Source organism: Salvelinus sp. IW2-2015, unplaced genomic scaffold (genome assembly GCF_002910315.2).
Source record: "Salvelinus sp. IW2-2015 unplaced genomic scaffold, ASM291031v2 Un_scaffold16339, whole genome shotgun sequence".
NCBI lineage: Eukaryota > Metazoa > Chordata > Actinopteri > Salmoniformes > Salmonidae > Salvelinus > Salvelinus sp. IW2-2015.
Window position 1 is genome coordinate 84,196 of NW_019957542.1, and position 22,554 is coordinate 106,749.

The following is a 22,554-nucleotide window of genomic DNA, read 5'->3' on the forward strand; positions in this document are numbered from 1 at the left end:
GCACAATGAGGAGGATGGTTCGAGTGGCCAGAAAAATCTCCAAGGATCACAGCTGGAGAAATGCAGGGATTAATTGGGTCTTGGGGTCAGAAAGTCTCCAAAACTACGATCAGATGCCACTTACATAACCGCAAGTTGTTTGGGAGTGTTGCCATAAAAAAGCCTTTGCTGTCATCAAACAACAATTTCAAGCGCCTACTGTTTGCCTAATGTTACTGGAACTTTCAATGGGACCGGGTTCTATGGTCAGATGAGACCAAAATAGAGCTTTTTGGAAACAAACACCAGAGGTGGGTTTGGCGTAGACAGAATGTACCTCATCCCCACTGTGAAGTATGGGGGTGGATCTTTGACATTGTGGGGATGTTTTTCTTCAAAAGGCCCTGGATAACATGTTAGGACACATGGTATCATGGACTTCAAGTACCAGCAGATATTAAATAAAACCTGATTGCCTCTACTAGGAAGTTTAAACTGGGCTGTGGTTGGATCTTCCAGCAGGACAACGATCCAAAGCACACCTCAAAATCAACACAAAAATGGTTCACTGACCACAGAATCAAGGTTTTGCCATGGCCGTCCCAGTCTCCTGACCTAAACCCCATAGAAAACCTGTGGGATGAGCTGAAGAGGAGAGTCCACAAGTGGACCTCGGAATCTGACGGATCTGGAGAGATTCTGTATGGAGGAATGGTCTCAGATCCCTTGCCATGTGTTCTCCAACCTAATTACACATTATAGGAGAAGACTCAGAGATGTTATCTTGGCAAAGGGAGGTTGCACAAAGTATTGAATGAAAGGGTGCCAATAATTGTGGCACACATATATTTGTTTTATGATAAGAATTTATTTTTTCTTTCAATTACTTTACTTTAATTAAATAAATAAAATTTCACAGCCTGTTTAACTCATTTTACCAAGGGTGCCAATATTAGTGGAAAGCACTGTATATGTTTAAATAATAGTGCCAGAAATGATCATATAAAAAAGTGCAATAATGCCTTAATCTTTTTGTTGAATTTCATTTTTGACAAGACATGGCTCAAGTCCTAGGATAATATCTACAGCACCATGAATAAGCAGCAAATCTTTTTTTTGCTAGTGGTCAAACTAGCTGCAAACCTGTGCTTATGACTTATTTGACTGACAGTGTCAACATCAGCCATGTTTACAGTGTGCAGCTGGGAGGGAGGAAGACAAGTCATTCCTGGTACGCATCCCAAATGGCACCCTATTTCCTACATAATGCACTACTTTCAACCAGGGCCCAAAGGTCTCTTGTCAAAAGTATTCCACTATGTAGAGAACAGGGTGCTATTTAGGACGTGTGGAGAACTAGATCAGACCTATACGGTGAAAAAAAGATCCCACTTCTGGTTGTCTCTGGCAATGAAGTGAAATGCAACAACATAAAGGGGAACCATAACTGCCATAACTGAAATATGTCCAGCCATTGTCTACTCAAACAATAACACAGAAGCTGTGTTCCAAGATGACGTAGCACAAAGTTCAGGTAGACCCACCTCTGCTTCCTGCATCCTGCAATAAACAACTACAAGAGGGTTTAATTGAAATCCAATTAAATATACATAAAGTAGGACCCCCAAGTATTTCAGCCATCTTTCAATGGGGGCTGGGAGGGATGTGGTAGGGGTTAAGGGGTATGAGAACCTCAAGTGGCTCAAAACTAAATCTAAAATAGTTGCCAAAATTAAACACTGTATGTCTCCCAAATAGCACCCTACCCTACCTATCAGTGTTTCCCAACCATGGTCCTCGGGTACCCCCAAGAGTACACATTTTTATTGTAAACCTGGACAAGCACACCTGATTCAACTTGTCAACTAATCATCAGGCCCTCAATGAGCTGAATGAGGTGTGTTTGTCCAGGGCTACAATGAAAAGGTGTACTGTTATGCTCGAGGACCAGGGTTTGGATACACTGCCCTATATACTGCAGTGCATTACTTCTGACCAGAGCCATAAGGGGCCCTGGTCAAAAGTAGTGCACTATATAGGGGATAGGGTGCAATTTCTCTATTTTTCTCTCTGCATTGTTGGGAAGGGCCTGTAAGTAAGCATTTCACTGGTTGTTTATGAAGCAAGTGACAAATAAAATGATTACAAAGAGATTTGAAGCATACACACGTGGACAAATACAAATACACGCAGACATATTTCCATGCAGGCTCACACACATAAACAGACAAAGTGCCCCTCCCCTCTCTCTGTCCCTGATCCTGAGGTCTTAACATTAAATAATGTGTCATGGTAGGGGACTACAGCTAGAATGGCATCAAAGTCTGAAACATTTCTCCCTCATCACAGCACTGAATCTCTGACAGTTTATTATCTGAAACATATATGTATAATATTACAATTGCATTGGGCCAAATGATGATACAAGCAAGCAATTGTTTTCTCTTCTGTTTTGTGGCCTTTTGGAGCTTGAGTTCTCATTGGTGGATCCCAGACTACTGCCAGTTGGGCCAATTTGAATTCAGTAATGGAAAATTTAAAAATAAACTGACTTCATGAGAGATTTGCATGTATATAGAACACCCCCAACGGCTGGCTACATTTGGCTAATCTAAAGGAATAAAGTTGACATGGGTGAAACTTTCCAAGGAGTGAATGTTGAAATATGTTATAAACATTTTCAATACCATAGGCTGGGTAGAGCCACAACCTTAAACCTTAAGGTTTAAGGCAGTGGTATTCAACCTTTTTCAATGGGGACCCCATTTCTTTCCCCATTTATACACCATTATTTCCCTGGGGTATTGTGACCCCACCTCAAATATAATGACAACCTTATGTCATGCAATACTTATGTCATGCAATAAAATGCTAATAATTACTTAAAAATCATACAATGTGATTTTCTGGATTTTTAGATTCCGTCTCTCACAGTTGAAGTGTACCTATGATAGAAATTACAGACCTCTACATGCTTTGTAAGTAGGAAAACCTGCAAAATCGGCAGTGTATTAAATACTTGGCCTCCCCACTGTCTATATTTATAAGACTAATCGAACCATCTAGTAGCTGGTTCCCGCCGAAGTTTCCCTCAGGATAGCTGGCGCTCGAAGTCTATGTATATATACACGGTAGTGTGTGTGTGTGTGTGTGTGTGTGTGTGTGTGTGTGTGTGTGTGTGTGTGTGTGTGTATATACATATATATCCAAATATATTAGAAATACACACACTACCGTTAAAAAGTTTGGGGTCACTTAGAAATGTCCTTGTTTTTGAAAGAAAATCTAATTTTTGGTCCATTAAAATAACATCAAATTGGTCAGAAATACAGTGCAGACATTGTTAATGTTGTAAATGACTATTGTAGCTGGAAACGGCTGATTTTTAATGGAATATCTACATAGGGGTACAGAGGCCCATTATCAGCAACCATCACTCCTGTGTTCCAATGGCACGTTGTGTTAGCTAATCCAAGTTTATCATTTTAAAAGGCTAATTGATCATTAGAAAACCCTTTTGCAATTATGTTAGCACAGCTGAAAACTGTTGTTCTGATTAAAGACGCAATAAAACTGGCTTTTAGACTCATTGAGTATCTGGAGCATCAGCATTTGTGGGTTCAATTACAGGCTCAAAATGGCCAGAAACAAAGTACTTTCTTCTGAAACTCGTCAATCTATTCTTGTTCTGAGAAATTATGGCTATTCCATGCGAGAAATTGCCAAGAAGCTGAAGATCTCATACAGCGCTGTGTACTACTCCCTTCACAGAACAGCGCAAACGGTCTCTAACCAGAATAGAGGAGTGGGAGGCCCCGGTGCACAACTGAGCAAGAGGACAAGTACATTAGACTGTCTAGTTTGAGAAACAGACTCCTCACAAGTCCTCAACTGGCAGCATCATTAAATAGTACAGGCGAAACGCCAGTCTCAATGTCAACAGTGAAGAGGCGACTCCGAGATGCTGGCCTTCTAGGCAGAGTTGCAAAGAAAAAGGCATATCTCAGACTGGCCAATAAAAAGAAAAGATGGGCAAAAGAACACAGACACTGGACAGAGGAACTCTGCCTAGAAGGCCAGCATCCCGGAGTCGCCTCTTCACTGTTGACGTTGAGACTGGTGTTTTGCGGGTATCTGAGCTGTTCTTACCATAATATGGACTTTGTCTTTTACCAAATAGGGCTATCTTCCTACCTTGAAACAACTCAACTGATTGGCTTAAAACACATTAAGGAAAGAAATTCCACAAATTAACTTTTAACAAGGCACACCTGTTAATTGAAATGCATTCCAGGTGACTACCTCATGAAGCTGGTTAAGAGAATGCCAAGAGTGTGCAAAGCTGTCATCAAGGCAAAGTGTGGCCACTGAATAATCTAAAATCTATTATATATTTTGATTTGTTTAACACTTTTTTGGTTTCTACATGATTCCATATGTGTTATTTCATAGTTTGATGTCTTCAATATTGTTCTACAATGTAGAAAATAGTAAACATATATTAAAACCTTTGAATGAGTAGGTGTGTCCAAAATCTGGACTGGATATATATAATATAGTACCAGTCCAGATTTTGTACACACCTACTCATATATATACACACACACAGTGCCTTCGGGAAGTATTCAGACACCTTGAATTTTTGCATATTTTGTTACGTTATTCTAGAATGGAGTAAAATCATTATAATATATAAATTATAAGCAATCTACACACAATACCTCATAATGACAAAGTGAAAACAGGTTTAAAGAAATAAACAGAAATATCTTATTTACATAAATATTCAGAACCTTTGCTATGAGACTCAAAATTGAACTCAGGTGTATCCTGTTTCCATTGATCATCCTTCAGATGTTTCTACAACTTTATTGGAGAAGGGCCTTGGTCAGGGAGGTGACCAAGAACCCGATGGTCACTCTGACAGAGCTCCAGAGTTCCTCTGTAGAGATAGGAGAACCTTCCAAAAGGACAACCATCTTTGCTGCACTCCACCAATCAGGCCTTTATGGTAGAGTGGCCAGACAGAAGCCACTCCTCAGTAAAAGGCACATGACAGCCTGCTTGGAGTTTGCCAAAAGGCACCTAAAGGACTCAGACCATGAGAAACAAGATTCTCTGGTCAGATGAAACCAAGACTGAACTCTTTGGCCTGAATACCAAGCGTCATGTCGAGGAAACCTGGAACCATCAATACATGGAAGTATGGTGGTGGCAGCATCATGCTGTGGGGATGTTTTTCAGCGGCAGGGACTGGGAGATAGGTTATGATCGAGGCAAAGATGAACAGAGGAAAGTACAGAGAGATCCTTGATGAAAACCTGCTCCAGAGCGCTCAGGACCTCAGACTGCGGCAAAGGTTCACCTTCCAACAGGACAACGACCCTAAGCACACAGCCAAGACGACGCAGGAGTGGCTTCGGGATAAGTCTCTAAATGTCCTTGAGTGGCCCAGCCAGAACCCGGACTTGAACCTGATCGAACATCTCTGGAGAGACCTGAAAATAGCTGTGCAGCAACGCTCCCCATCCAAACTAACAGAGCTTGAGAGGATCTGCAGAGACGAATGGGATTAACTCCCCAAGTACAGGTGTACCAAGCTTGTAGCGTTATACCCAAGAAGAATCTAGGTTGTAATCGCTGCCAAAGGTGCTTCAACAAAGTACTGAATAAAGGGTCTGAATACTTATGTAAATGTAATATTTCCGTTTTTTTATTTCTAATACATTTGCCAAAATTTCTACAAACCTGTTTTTGCTTTGTCATTATAGGGTATTGTGTGTGTAGATTCATGKGGGGGGGGGGGGGGGGTAATTTATAATAATTTTATCAATTTTAGAATAAGGCTGTAATGTAACAAAATGTGAAAACAGTCAATGGGTCTGAATACTTTCCGAATGCACTGTATATGTATATATATATATATATATTTTTTTTTTTGCATTTTGACATAGACTTTGGAAACCACTGGTTTAAAGAACACTGAAAACACTTGCTTTCAGACCTCTCTCTCTCTCTCTGTGTGTAGGCTACATCTTGTCTCACACTGTAGGAACTAATCATAAATGTCAAGTTTCAGTTGGAAAGTATATATGTAAACATATCCTGTAGGTGTGTCCTTCCTTTGTAAGGCCTTTGCACTCACAGGTGAAACAATATTATATGTAAAAGGAAGTGGTGTTGACTTGCCCTTAAGGCTTTGTGTGTACAGAACACATTACAATGTAATATCATTATTACAATCCAATAGGCTAATCACTCTGAATCTGGAATATGACACACACACACACACACAGATACATTCAGAGAGAGAGAGAGCGAGACAGACACACACAGAAAGACATACAGAAACACAGACACAGACCAACAGCTTACCTTAAAAATTCTTGTAGACAGGTGTCACAAAATCGGTGGCCACACGTAGAAACTTGAACAGGGTCTCGCATGGCTTTACTGCATAAGGGACATTGAAACCGTCTCTTCGGTTTCTCCAGAAACTTGTAATCAAACCCCGGCATTGCTGCAGGATGAGTAGAAATACACTGCTGATTAATGTCTCTCCCTTCGCCTTTGTGTCCTGTCCACCTATGCGATTTGTGGTATGATGCCACCAATGTCTCTCTTCTGATGGCCGTCACCAGAGAGATTCTCAGATATTCATGTCCCTTCGCCAGCCAGCGACAGATCGGTTTGCGAGACGAAATTATTGACCGATTCAGCTCCGCTGTCTCTCCAGCAACCGGGTGACCGAGTGCATGGAAACAAAGGGAATCCTCGACAGTATAAACGTTATTGCATCAAAACCTGGCGATGTCTTCTTCTGACAATATTCATCTGGGTCTATAAATGCAGGAAAATCGTCCGCATGTCTCTCGGCAGAGGTAACACTGACAGATTAAAGACAATGCTCTCATCCCATCTGTTTAGGTACATACCCCCGCCTACTATTTTTCTTGCGGGAGGAGTCGAAAGTGAAATCAACATAGCCTATCTGCGTTTCTATGCTATGAGTCAATGATATCTCCTCCTTTGATTTGATTTATTTGTCAGCTATTTAATTCAAGTCTCTTTTTTATGAAATTAATGATAATCTAAAATGAATGGAAATAATGTATGCTTTCACCTGCAAATTGTGACTTTAATTAAATAGCTTGAAAGGAGCATGTTCACTTAAAAAGGGGTACAGATACAGTATCTAATGTTCAATAAAAAAGTGAAATATGTTTTGACTCCCTAAAGTCTGCACAGAAAACATAACATGTATTGATGAATTGACCCTAGGTAGACACATTAATCACTAATTAGGAAAAACTGCCCTCTGGTGGTGAAACTGAAAAATAAGAGCCCGATATTCATGGAATTGCAGATAAATATGATCATCAATATGAAACATTGACTTCGATAATTGTCGGAATTGGTTTCGAATGACAGGACAATAACTTGTCTTTAAAACCTTTACAATTGTGTCCATTTACAATTATTCAATAGCCATAGGTTGTCATCACCAACCTTGTTACTTCAGGATTACATCATCACACAGCCACATACTCTTTCTTCAAATAACTGGCGAAAGTCCGCCACAGCATTATAGTATTACTAAATGATAGACCCTGTCAACAATAAAGTACCACAGTATGAGTCATAATACCCATAAAACCTAGCGGTCAAACAGGGAAATGGTTGCAATCGCTTTTCCACCATTCATTTTTCCCATAGGGGATTTTAGAAACACTTAAAATCAGGGCTGTGGTTTGTGTAGGCTTACCCTGGCGTGACATTTTAATAACCATGTAAATCTCTCTATACTAGACAGTGACCCACCTTTTTTGCACTACAGTTTACTCACCATCTCAGCCTGTTTGGAGGCTTTCCAGCGTAAGATCAAGCCAGTGCACGCATCCCAAATAGCACACTTTTCCCTATATAGTGCACTATTTTTGACCAGGGCCTATATGGCTCCGTTCATAAGTAGTGCACTATGTAGAGAATAGGGTGCCCTTTGGGATGAAGCCAGTGTTATAATTAAGCACATCATATCAAACGGACTCATGCCTATGACACACACAGCTGAAGAGACAATATTGACTCTTAATGTGTCTCTCATACCTGTGCCATGCTTTGTTAGTGACCCTTCCACATCAAAAATCTTAAACAATCTATGAACACTTGAGGGTTGAAAGGTCCATGTGTCTTGAATTGCATTTACTATAGAAGTGGCCTCCTTTAGTCAACAGCCTTAAAGAAACTTTCACTGTTCATGTGTTGTGTAAAAGTACCTTACTATGACACTAAACAAACCATGTGTTATTGTAAATGAAAACAAAAGTTACTAATCCAATTGATGAGGACTAATCCTAAAAGCACAATGAGAGCCACTGATAATGTGCTCAAGATTTAAAGTGCCGTACTTGTTTGCTTCATTTGACTGACGAGTCAGTTGGTAGGCTCACACTGTAGTGGCAGTCCTAAACATTGTTTTGTCTAACTAAATACTGGGTAAATAAAGCTACCAAACCAGTTAGACATCCTGGGACTGTGTGTCATGCTATCATTCTAACCTCGCTGGTGAGAGAAGACAAAACCTTACTGCATGACAGCTCCCCAATGACCTCCTCCTGCAATCTCACTCCAATACTTTTGGTAGAGCATTATACTTGCTACACAAGCTTAGGAAGCTAAATAAACTCAGCAAAAAAAGAAATGTCCTCTCACTGTCAACTGCGTTTATTTTCAGCAAACTTAACATGTGTAAATATTTGTATGAACATAACAAGATTCAACAACTGAGACAAACTGAACAAGTTCCACAGACATGTGACTAACAGAAATGGAATAATGTGTCCCTGAACAAAGCGGGGGTCAAAATCAAAAGTAACAGTCAGTATCTGGTGTGGCCACCAGCTGCATTAAGTACTGCAGTGCAGTATCTCCTCCTCATGGACTGGACCAGATTTACCAGTTCTTGCTGTGAGATGTTACCCCACTCTTCCACCAAGGCACCTGCAAGTTCCCGGACATTTCTTGGGGGAATGGCCCTAGCCCTCACCCTCCAATCCAACAGGTCCCAGACGTGCTCAATGGGATTGCGATCCGGGCCCTTCGCTGGCCATGACAGAACACTGACATTCCTGTCTTGCAGGAAATCACGCACAGAACGAGCAGTATGGCTGGTGGCATTGTCATGCTGGAGGGTCATGTCAGGATAAGCCTGCAGGAAGGGTACCACATGAGGGAGGAGGATGTCTTCCCTGTAACACACAGTGTTGAGATGGCCTGCAATGACAACAAGCTCAGTCCGATGATGCTGTGACACACCGCACCAGACCATGACGGACCCTCCACCTCCAAATCGATCCCGCTCCAGAGTACAGGCCTCGGTGTAACGCTCATTCCTTCAACGATAAACGCGAATCCGACCATCACCCCAGGTGAGACAAAACCTTGACTCGTCAGTGAAGAGCACTTTTTGCCAGTCCTGTCTGGTCCAGCGACGGTGGGTTTGGCCCATAGCCGACGTTGTTGCCGGTGATATCTGGTGAGGACCTGCCTTACACAGTCCTACAAGCCCTTAGTCGAGCCTCTCTCAGCCTATTGCGGACAGTCTGAGCACTGATGGAGGGATTGTGCGTTCCTGGTTTAACTCGGGCAGTTGTTATTGCCATCCTGTACCTGTCCCGCAGGTGTCATGTTCGGATGTACCGATCCTGTGCAGGTGTTGTTACACGTGGTCTGCCACAGCGAGGATGATCAGCTGTCTGTCCTGTCTTAGGCGTCTCACAGTACATTGCAATTTATTGCCCTGGCCACATCTGCAGTCCTCATGCCTCCTTAACGCATGCCTAAGGCACGTTCACGCAGATGAGCAGGGACCCTGGGCATCTTTCTTTTGGTGTTTTTTAGAGTCAGTAGAAAGGCCTCTTTAGTGTCCTAAGTTTTCATAACTGTGACCTTAATTGCCTACCGTCTGTAAGCTGTTAGTGTCTTAACGACCGTTCCACAGGTGCATGTTCATTAATTGTTCATGGTTCATTGAACAAGCATGGGAAACAGTGTTAAAACCCTTTACAATGAAGATCTGTGAAGTTATTTGGATGTTTACGAATTATCTTTGAAAGACAGGGTCCTGAAAAAGGGACATTTCTTTTTTTGCTGAGTTTAGCTTCTAAAATTACACGTTTGGAATTATTTGCATTTGTTCCATAAATTGTGCCATTAATAAGGCACCAACATTTACATAATACTATATGAAAAACATAACGTTAAAAGTTAATATAAACTGACTTGAGACAGAGCAACTGAAACTATTTAAGATGTGCAGGGATCCTCTAAAGGCTTAGTAAAGGACAGGCCACTGGAAGAGGTTATTCAGAGGAGGCTAGCAGTCCTTCACCTTGTGCCACTGTTTCTCTCCTGACAGCTACCGAGGGGCTGGACGGTGGTGGGATGGTTTTCAGAGCTGTATCCTCTGGGGACTGGCTCCTCAAGCAATGCTGAGAAAGAGAAAGAGTAAACAGAGAAGCCATCAACATATCACTTATATTAGCACTAAAGACAGACAAGAATATACCATCTTACCCAATGCATGCATGTGTACAGTTACATACAATAAGGGGTCTGAGTCTTGTAAAAGGTTTCAGGACAGGTATTGAATTATTTCCCTCTTGTATTTTAGATATAGATACACCCACATTTCTTCTTGATTACTTCACAATGCAGTAGGTGTGGTGGCACAAGAATGTTTCGAATGCCCACACACTGCCATTGTCTACCATGGATTTAGTCATACTGTATCTGGACTAATGTACTACTCATATAATGATAAAATAACAACCCATGGAAGTCAAATGTGGGTGAAATGACCTGTGTGAGGGCACTCTGGCTACTGTGTTGGTGTTTCAGGTCACTACCACATGGTAAGCAGTCAGGTCCGAGTTACACTGGAACAGGACTGTAACTTGGGTCTCTTCCAAAAATTAGAGACGTCTCTCTTACATACTGATCAGATTTTATGTGCAATTTAATCTTTCCTAAATCTGTATCTATTTTCAATGGGAGGGTTGCTTTAGTTTAATCCATGCGTCATTTTAATAGATATCGTATGCGTCCCATTTGGCACCATTTGGCACCCTATTCCCTATATAGTGCAGTACTAGTGATTAGTGCACTACAAAGGGAATAGGGTGCCATTTGTGAAACAATCATTGTTTTAAAGCAGAGGAATTGCTAGCTTGTTTGCTTTTCCTTATGAGAGGGACCATTACTCACAGGCTGGATAATATATTCTCTTGTTGAGGTTGTGGAAATATTCACATTACATGAAGATCCATACACTGCATGCAAGTAAACTGAAATCAATAACTATAAATGTGCAGAGTATGGTAAATAGTGAAATGGGAGTAAATGATTACTGGTGTAAATGGATACAGACATTCAACCTAACCAACCTTCTGCCTGATTTTGTGGAGATGGCAGAGGATGCCTATTATCAGAGACACTGGTTTGTTACATTCAGGTTTATAAACAGAGCTAACCCCAGCTCATCTCCCCAATGCCTAATGAGCTAAGCATGACAGGGAGGCAGGCCCCTGTTGTTCATTTTATTGCTTGTGGAGAGCAAGGCACAACTGATTGCCTCATCCACGTTAATGAGCCTCTGTTACTACAGACCCTGAGGCTATGGAGAAACAAAAAGCCAAACATGGGGCTTGGTGGTCACTTCTGAATTAACTGACTGTGAAAAAGCTACAGGAAAATCTGCATTGTGGTGTTAGCTAATTATCAAGCTATTAACAAATAGGCTCTTTTAGACCTTCTGTTCTACAAGGAAAAAAACATGGATCTCTGTCAGCATCATCTAAGGGAGCTTGTCTCAAGTTTCACCTTTGATTGCGGTTTGATTTCACCACAAACAGTATGTGCTACTGGCAATTTCACATACTTCTGTTTAACAAAAAGGTAATAGGAAAAATATTATGTTTCACTGCCAGCAGACGGTTGCCACGACAACAGGCCACCGTCACAGTGAACGGGTGGCTCTCGTCGAGCTGCACTGCCTTCGGTATCCCAGAATCCCCAGAATTCCGAGGCGGCCATGGGCCCCCTTTCTCCAGATATACTCCTCCCCTTCTACACCAGGATAGAGTGAAGAGAATAGTTACGTTCTTCAGCGCACACCCCAGGATTCATGAATCTGCACAATCCTTAACAGACAGCCCTCTCTTCTCCCTCTTCTCACCTGCCCTCTCTTCTCCTCCCTGCTCCTGCCATGCCAGCATAATGGCTCTATCCCTGGGAGAGCAGAGCTGAACAAAGCCAACCCTAAACAATGAGGTGACTGTGCCTGCAACCTCCCTATGGGAGGTCATGCTGATCATTGACACATTCTGACATGCATTGTGTCATTCTCCACAACTCTCTACCCTTTGGAAAATGTCTAATACACATCTGTTAAAGCATTTGCTGAAAGCACATTTCCATAGACATTACAGAAACCGATTGGTACAGTGTTCAATTAGCTCTTCTAATAAAGTGCGTTATCTAACATCCAAAGTTTACTGAGGACATCACGTTTCTCCAATACTTTATATAAATTGAAAATGTCCCCTTAAAGCATATTCCCTGATTGCTAATGCCCCCTACACACCTGATCAATGGCTAGAGTGAAGGCTTCCCCACAGGCTGCCATGGTGATGCCCTGTAGGCCCAGGAAGGGCACACGACGGGTGCGACGGGAGCTACAGCCCAACTGACCATGCTGGTTACTACCAAACGTGAAACACTGACCCTTCTCTGGACACACGGAACAGGGGAATTAAATGTGTGAAGAAGATTGTTATTTTGTATTGTCAAAAGACACATAGAAGCACAATCATCCTATAGTAGATAATAGTATTACAATACATCTACATGTTTTACTATTTAAGCATGACACGGGGACGTCATGTCCTTGAAGCTTATAGGAACTTTGGGTTTCTAATTACAATGGGTTCAGGAACTGCATGGTGACATTTCAGGTGAAGACAAAATATAATTTAACCTGTGACAGCAACAGAGTGGGCTGTTCCAATATAAATGTAAACAACCTTGTCCACGTTCAGCGGTGCTGATTGGACAAGACTGAACGAGTGGACTTCTTCAATCTGGTCACAGGGGGCTGGCTACTTTGCAGCGTTGATTTTATCCAACCGCAGCTTGTTGAACATAACCAAGCACATTTTGAGGAGTCGCAATTGTTTTCATAGCAACACATTTATAGGCTCAAATGTAAATGATAATGGGGAGCTCAATTCTGATCTTTTGCTCAATTATTGGCATGCAAAAGATCTGATCTGATTGGTCCAAACCCAATTATTGGAAAACTAACAGAAGTGGACTGCCTGTGTAAACACAGCCTTAGAAGAAAATGTCAATCTACTATTCTGGTCAATTAATTAAAAAGAATGTTTGAATCGTATCAAAAGGGAAACATTGATATCTTAAAAGTAAACTAGATACAGTTGACCTTATCAGCTGAAATGTGTTTTCTACAATTTCACACTACAAAAGCGTAAGGAGGAAATGCTGTGTCATGTTCTGTAAGAATTCATTGAGGGGGAGTTTCTTGTTCTGTGTTCAAGGCAGAGAAAATATTCAGTACGGAGTAGAGTGAGTAAGAGAGTTAGGGAGGGCAGGAAGTAGGTAAACCAAAGGTAACTGGGCAGTGCTGTCTCCACTCAGCATCACACTATGCCCTGCTATAGCACTCAGACCTGGATTCAAATACTATCTGAAATCTTTCAAATACTATGACTAAGCTTTAACATGTCTGTAGTGACAGATAGGCAAGGTTAGCAGTTTTGAGAATATTATATTGGTCCATTAAACCAAGCAAACTCAATTAAGCACAGATCAAGTATTTGAAATTATTTCAAATAGTATTTGAACCCAGATCTGATAGCACTGTGCTCATTCTCCTAACCCTCGCTCTAATAGAACCCTGCTTCCTGCCCATGAGGATTTCTGGTAGATGGGTTGACTATCAGAACGAGTGTTTGTCACCGTAAGAGAATGCTTCCTCACTGGATATTGGCCCAGAAGAAAATGGCATACACCACCTCTATAAATCCATGCATTAGTTTAACACAACAAAGCATGTACATGAAGAGCTATGTCAGTGCTTAAGCAAGCAGGGTGTTGGTGCAGTGGAAATAAAGGGCATGTTTCACCTTTAACTTGAGCGCTGCTCTTTAGTGAGTTCTTAATGAAAAGGATCGCTCGCATTAATAGTAACCTCTGTGGAATGCCAGTACAATTTCACAGCACTTTCATGCAATGACTGAATATGTTCATTATGTTGTTACTACATTCCAAGGGAATGTTTATCCTAATGAATGCACAATATTTAGGCTAGAAAACAAGCATCTGTTCAGAAGAGGAAATTCATTTTAAATGTGGACTAGTTTGTTACATGCACTGTAGCTCATATCTTGATCCTACTAGAGGATTTTTGCTTCCTGGTTAATTGGAACTCAAATATTCTACTAAGTAGCCTATAAGAGAAGGTAACTTTACCTGATGCTGCCACAGGCCAGAATGCTGTTATGGGTGCTGATAACCATGGAGCAATCTACTTCACACAGCACCCTGCGGGCCTCAAACTCCCCTGGCACACACACCTGCTGGGGAGAGTTGTGGGAGTCCTGGGTGCCCAGCCCCAGGCGACCTGCCACAGAGGGGAACAGATAGGGAACATGAGGGGGCAGAAAGCAGAACATTCTGTTAGAATGCCAAGCTCTCCCACAGCCACTGCTGACATAACCAAAGAAGACAGAGAGTGATTGACGACCCCAAAAATAAACTTGCTCATTTACCATTGTCACCTCTTCCCCAGGAGAATATTTCTCTGTCATTGGTCACAGCAAGCACATGGGAAGCATCACATGACACCTGGACCAGCTCGTATCCGAGTAAGGCCTCCACGATCTTGGGCTGGGCATCAATATATATAAAGAAATAATATCAAGATTTTCCCCCAGAACGACTGACAACGTTTATAACAAACCTCAAAATCATAGACATTTACCTGTGTTACGTCATTCAAATTCCCCATGTCCGAGACAGCCATTGCTTCCGCTTCCAAACGTCATAATAACACCTCGTTCTGCAAATTGAAAATAAATAGAGGAGATTATAGGTACGATGAGCTGATGGGTGTGGCTATAGCACAGTGTGTGTTTTAATCCCTAACAAGGGAATACTAATCTGCTCCACCACAGTGATAAATGGTGATAAGGGAGCAGGTAATAGAGCTGGGACTTTAATCCTGTGTTATCTGCTTTTGGTATTGGACTAATGACAGCTCACTCAAGACTATGACTTGACTAACAGTGTATCCCGGTTTGAGAAAGTGTACCTACTAAACGCCAGGTCAGCAGAGTGGAGATTACATTCTGTAGGGGAGGACAAACACTGATGAATGTTCTGTAAAAGAGGTGATTACATCCACACTTCCAAATGCAGCTTACATTCCAATGCTGCTCCAGTGCTTTATGATAGTGCTATATACTGCAGTGTGTGTGTGCGGTAGCAAAAACACACAGTGAATAAATATTGATTTCCTATAGTGAAGCTACCCTACTGAGGCTGACCTGACACAGATGCTGTGCCCCCCAGCAGGAAACAATGAGCAATGGTGTACATCCCAAATGACACCCTATTCCCTATATAGTGCACAAATTTTGACCAGGGTCAATAGGGCACTGGTCAAAAGTAGTGCACTAAGGGCCCATAGGGCTCTGGTCAAAAGTAGTGCACTATATAGGGAATAGGGTGCCAGTTGAGATGCTATTACGGCCTGTACCTGTCATACAGGTGGTGAAGAGATCCCCACAGGACACAGACTTGATGGTGACTCCAGACTGGCCCTCCAGGAAGCGAGAGATGAACTGCGGCTGCATCTGTTCTACTGCACCAGGCAGAGTGGGCTCACCAGATCCTACTGACATCACCTGGCACCGTACCATTAGGATGTGGTTTGGAAATGTGTGAATACTCCTGATACTAAAGACTATCCAGATAACACTCTCATATTGTTAAAAACAAATCCTTCATCTTGTCAGCTTTTAACCATTCTAATGCATAATCTGAGGGTATTAAAGAGGCAGCTAGTAGCTTAGATGGTTAAGGGCAATATTTATCTATGAAACCTAACTGAGGTTGACAAGGCTAATTCAGACAGAGAAGGGAAATGTGGATCAAGAAATCCAATCTGACCTCCCAGGTGATGAGTCAGCCTGACTTGGTGACGCCCATCTTCTGTGTGCGTCCCAGGGCCACCTGCAGCACCTCTGTGTTGAGCATGGGCAGACGCAGGGATGCCACTGCCCCATGTGTACACTGATGACAGCGGGAGGGAGTGCAATTTTCCTGTTCCCATCTGTCCATCTAGTACAGGACAAAACATTATACTAAAAGGTGTTAATTATTACAGAACCGGTTCAATCATAGATGTGGCAGGTATGTCACTGACCTCTGAATGACCTTGTGCCGGTCATTCGCCCTCCCGGTTTACCATGACCTCCTGACTGCACGGTGGACAGTGGTTTCTCAATTCTGGACCAGAAATCAAAATGTATTTGAATATTATATACATACACTTCCATCAATGGTAATGTATGTATACATCAGATAAATTGTTGTTTTCTTACGATGAGTCTGGTGACTAGAAGCTAGAGGCTTTGTCCAAAATGGCATCCTATTCCCTATATAGTGAACTGTATAGGGAATAGTGTGCCATTTGGGATAGACTTTTATGGCATTCACTACCTGCACATTTTGACGTTGCCTATATCAGTGAAGAGGTTGAGCAGGGGTTTGATGCAAAGAGGGTGGGCCATGATCTCATTGAGCTGTGGGTGTTTGGATGGGTCCAGGTTGAGCATGTTCATGATGAGCTTCCTGAGTTCTGGACTGTACCGGTCTGAGATGGGGGCAAAGGTACCGCTCATGATCTTCAACACTAGGGCAGGTAGGTTCTGTAAAAGAAGGAAGAGTGAGTAAGCCCAAGGAGAGGAATTAAATATTAAAACTATGCTAATGCCTTGATTTCTTTATGGGTTTACTTTTGGAACAGTAATCTTTACGCATCATCCCACAAATTAAATACATTTTACATGGAGATGGAAAGATACGTGCTTCAAAGACTAATGTGAGATATGATTCACTTCAATGCTATTTTTGAATCTTTTGGATGTTGTGCAAGGAGTTTCTGAAATTGGAATGACAATGTACGAAGTGAATTTGAAAGAAATGTGTACAGCAGCCTCAAAAGCTCTCGAGGCTGGCTAGCTCATATAGAACACAGCCAAGGGCCCAGATATCACTCGTCTGATTATAGGGCTTTCCATCACACAGCTCCGCAAAGTAGATAAACTCTACTGCCAGTGCTGCCTATGACTATGCTTATCATCAGCGTACGCATTTTGCTGTTTCTATGTAGTCAGGTGACCAATGCTAGATCATGTCCACTCACAGTGTAGGCTTTGCTCTTGCTGACAAGGATTTTGGTGATTCCAAAGTCGCCTATTTTGACAATCACTTGATGCTTGTCAAGCAGAATGTTCTGGGTCTTCAGCTTGCGTTGTAGGGTGGACTTGTTGTGCACATGGTACAGGGCCAGCAAGATCTGGACTAAGAAGTACAGGATGATGTCCTCATCCAGCAAGGAGTTACAGTGCTTCTGAATGTAGTCGGCTAGGGCTCCACCTACAGTAAGAAACCAGGAAAAGAATAGTTACAGTAGAATAGATCATGCTCTCAGGCCACCGAGTTTTATAACATAATGCAGTGCCCTATATCATATATCTCCTGAAGCTCTATAACAGGGACTGACATCTGATGAGACTGAATAAGACCTCATGGGGAACATCTGACAAGCAAAACATATGACACCCTATGTTACAGCATAGGTGTCAGATTTTCATGAGAACAGTGAGCTATGTAACTTATGTGTTATGTAACAAACAATTGTGTGTGGGAGGGGGGGGGGGGGGGGTTTAATTTGACAGTACCTGGTTTTTATTACATAGCGATCATCAGAGCCTTGTCCTCCAGGAAGTTCTCATAGTACTCTATGATGTTGGGGTGGTTGAGCAGCTTTAGCACCTGGCACTCGTTCTGGGCGTTGAGGCGTTCATCACTGAACATCTACTCTACTGGGATCTCCTTCAGGATCACAAAGGCCCTGTCACTGCGCAGGCGACACAGGTGCACTATCCTGTCACACATGACATGGGAAGGTGGATAATGAGTAGCGTGGGGAAGAGTGGGAAAGTGTGTTCTGGTGTAGGCTATCCCCTTACAGTGGGCCTACTTGCTTGTATGCTCTTGTACATTATTGCTACTGATATTGATGCTAAATCAAATCAAATTGTATTTGTTACATGTGTTTAGCAGATGTTATTGAAAATTGCTATGTAATGTGAAATCTGTGAATGTATTGTAATGTTTTTAAAATTGTATAAACTGCCTTAATTTTGCTGGACCCCAGGAAGAGTAGCTGCTGCTTTGGCAGCAGCTAATGGGGTCATACATACAAATGCATTCATGCATGTGGGCATTAGAACTAGAATTTGACAATTTATATAATGGGCAAATAACATAACACATCACAGTTAGTTATGACTAAAAAGACAACACAGTAGCTTTGCACTCGTCATGTACTAGTATTGTACAATATTGATTAGGGCAGCGATAGAAATACAATGAGCGCATAATTCCAATTGTATGAGCGCGGGACATTTAATTAAAGATGCGCGCGCCTGAACCAATGTACATGCTTTCCGTGATTTAAGTTTGACAGGAAGAGAAATTAAAAATCACAAAGTATGAATAAGAGTAGTGTGCCTTAGCAGTGTAGTTTCATCAAGAAGTTCAAAGTGAATTATTTTGGATTACCTAAAAGCTCCTATTCGGACCACTTTGATTTTCTCATACTTCTCCATCTCTGTAAAAAGACAAGGCTGTAAAAAACATCCAAAGTCGTCTCCAGGCAACACTTCCTCTGCTCCTATAGGGAACAACTAGGGACAAAAAGCACGCAGGTCTGAAAGCAAGCTTCTTCTGTTTTCCTTGAGCCCGAGTCTAGGGCTATTTGTGGTTACACAAAGGATTTTTGTTGTAGGCTATTATTGAATGCTCCTTCATATAATTTTACTAAATTAGACATTGTCATCATAAATACTGTTGTGTGTGTGTGTGTGAGTGAGTGAGTGAGTGTTAATTCCCATATTATCTCTCTCCTAGGTAGGGCTGCAGATAAGTGTCTAGACGGCATGTAATTATGGAGCGCCTTCCCTTCGGCTGAGATAAGCAGGCAGCTGGCAAGCTTTGCTCCTGTCTTTTCTGCTTCCGTCTCTGCTCTAATGCAGGCCAAAACAAACATATTGTAGTCTCTCTGACAAGGCCTTGTCAGGTCTGTAATGCGCTGGTTACACATCACAGCCCTCATTTGAAGCAGCAAATGTTCTGCTTATTCTCAGGTACATCTTCCAACACCACATGCTGATCTAAACAATACATCACTGTACTTTGGCACTGGTGAAAATCATTGTAATCAGTGTCTGTTTACACTGTTTGTTGACCTTGCTGAACTCAAATGTGCACTCTCTCACACTACCTGGACCTGCTGGGTGACATATTTGACCTGCTGGGTGACATATTTCGTTTTGAGTTGTGTGCTATCACTGGGAGTGTTTGTGTGTCACTGGATGGATGGATGTCAATGTCCAGGAATGCACTATCTGAAGGTGTAGTGTAGGGTGCACACCGAAACTACAGACGTTAAATCACGTAGTACGTACCTGAGTGGGAAGATAAGAACAACTGAAACTGCTTGACTGGTTGTAAACCAATCTGTGGAGATCATCACTTTTAAGACACCTCCAAAAAGTGCCAGGAATCAATGGGTGGAAGTCAGAATCACATCCAAAATATGTTATTACCTAACATCCACTTTCCACTGCAGATTGTTTACTAGATGTGGAAACTAGAGGGTGGTTACATCTCAAATGGTACATCTTCCCTACATAGTGTACTACCTCTGACCAGGGGCCATATCTCTGGTCAATTTACATTTGTTTAATTTAACCTTTATTTAACTAGGCAAGTCAGTTAAGAACAAACTCTTATTACAATGACGGCCTACCCCGGCCAAACCTGGACGACGCTGGGCCAATTGTGCGCCGCACTATGGGACTCCCAATCACAGCCGGATGTGATACAGCCTGGATTTGAACCAGGGACTGTAGTGATAGCCTCTTGCACTAAGATGCAGTGCCTTAGACCTCTGTGCCACTCGGGAGTATGTAGGGAAAAGGGTGCCATTTAGAACTCAGCCAGTGCCTGTCTCGTTAGTGGTTCAGGTCTATAATGAGGTTGACTTGCTGACCCAGACAATGTGTGGTTTATCTACATCATTGTCTACATGATAGAGGTGCAGTGTTCTTATCTGCTGTGTTCATGGTGGTATGACTCTATTCACAGCAGTGAAGTGAGGGCTCTACTGAGTTGGTTTAGCTCTTATGTGTGTATTCATGGAGTGATGGGTTTCTGTTGATTTCAGTCAACAACATTGTTACAGCCTAAACACCTTTCTTTGTCAGTCTGTCAATAAAAGAAACCATCATTCATTAACAGGCAGAGAAATATGTGTCACGTTTGTTTCCATCAGCTCACCCGTGACTTAAAGTACAAACATAACAACCCTTTGTTCATTGGAACTCCATTTGGGAAATCAATTGACGTTCACTGAATACCTTTTATGTGGCATTCATTGATTTTAATGCGATCATTTAAATTTCTTCATTGATGTTAATACAGGCCTTCTTTCTGTACATCAAATAAAGAGAAATATGCACACACTATATTAGGCACAGACTACACAGGTTTTCCGTGGTAAATCTGGCAGTGTGTAATCTAGTTTCCCCCAGCTGTGCATTCGGATGAATCTTCCCCATCCTCCACTGAAACAGGTTTATTTGTGTTTGTCTATTAAAATGCACTAACGACCCTCAGAAATAAATGAACCCTTCGATTTTTCACTTGATTTGCTGTTCAAAATCTCCATTGTACTTTTTCTCTGTGACATTAGGGTTGCGTCCCAAATGACACGCTTTTCTCTACAATACTGCACTAATTTTGACCAGAACCCTATGGGTTAGTGCACTGTATAGGGAACAGGGTGCCATTTGGGACACACCCTAGAATCAATACAGCCCAAATGAGCACTGAACCAGGCACTAAGAATCCATTCAGCCGCACCACATGATATTGGGATTGGAACACCTACTTTGGACAGACACAAAGAGGTATTTCTTCCATTAGCCTCTACAAGAAAGCCAATCACAGCGCATTTCCACTGAGGATTTACCCCAGTGTTTTTTACCCAAAGGGCTCAGACTTTTCTGTTTCCATCTATGCGGGCACGCTCTGACTTGGGCCCAAAGTCAGGCCACTGGTACTTTTCAGCTGGTATTTACAGAACAATGGCTAACTGAAATTAAACACCTCACAAAGCAACATTCTTTGTGATGCAGAGGTTGTTGATTCTGCTCGCCAAGTCTTTAGTTTCACACTCCTGATGGAAACACATTTACACTATAGCTGACATTAACATAAAACACTGGTGACCCACTAGTGTGGGGGTAAGTCTACATGGAAAAGCACCAACATGATTTTGGTCCTTTTCTTTGCGAGTTTCAACAAAGGTAACCTATCTGCTTCTTTTAAGAATTCAGATTCATAAGATGGTATGCAAAATAGGTGTTATGTCACATCCTATGACAGAACCAGCCCTGGAGGAGGATGATAGACCTATCATGGGTGATGGACAGACATGCTGCCTTTTGACTGTAACACTAGTGTATACAACCTGATGTTATACTAGGGAAATTGTGTTTCCATACCTAGAGCTGACTTGTACAGAGCAGAATCAAAAACCTATGCATAAGCAAAACAGCTGCTTTGTGAGGTGTTAAAGTTTTTATTTTACCTTTATTTAACTAGGCAAGTCAGTTAAGAACAAATTCTTACTTACAATGTTTTTATTTATTTTATTTCACCTTTATTTAACCAGGTAGGCCAGTTGAGAACAAGTTCTCACTTACACCTGCGACCTGGCCAAGATAAAGCAAAGCAGTGCGACAAAAACAACAGTTACACGTCAACAAACGTACAGTCAATAACACAATAGAAAAATCTATCTACAGTGTGTGCAAATGTAGAAGAGTAGGGAGATAGGCAATAAATTGGCCCTAGAGGCAAAATAATTACAATTTAGCATTAACACTGGAGTGATAGATGTGCAGATGATGATGTGCAAGTAGAGATACTGGTGTGCAAAAGGGCAAGAAATAATATGGGAATGAGGTAGTTGGGAGTGCTATTTACAGATTCGCTGTACCTGTACACAGCCGTCGGTAAGCTGCTCTGACAGCTGATGCTTAAAGTTAGAGAGGGAGATATAAGTCTCCAGCTTCAGTGATTTTTGCAATTCGTTCCAGTCATTGGCAGCAGAGAACTGGAAGGAAAGGCTGCCAA

The 22,554-nt window shown here is 41.9% G+C and overlaps 1 protein-coding gene and 1 pseudogene across 1 annotated transcript in view; both read right to left on the reverse strand.

Annotated features, from left to right (window-relative positions):
* traf4a (tnf receptor-associated factor 4a) overlaps positions 1-6,595 on the reverse strand; it is a 48,994-nt gene extending 42,399 nt beyond the window's left edge. Inside the window, exon 1 of the mRNA XM_024146274.2 lies at positions 6,355-6,595. Coding sequence (XP_024002042.1) covers positions 6,355-6,497 — 143 coding nt within the window. The 5' untranslated portion in view covers positions 6,498-6,595. The remainder of the gene's footprint in view (positions 1-6,354) is intronic.
* Positions 6,596-8,687: 2,092 nt separating this feature from the next.
* On the reverse strand, positions 8,688-19,866 carry LOC112080493 (serine/threonine-protein kinase Nek8-like; annotated as a pseudogene).
* Between the last annotated feature and the right edge of the window lie 2,688 nt (positions 19,867-22,554).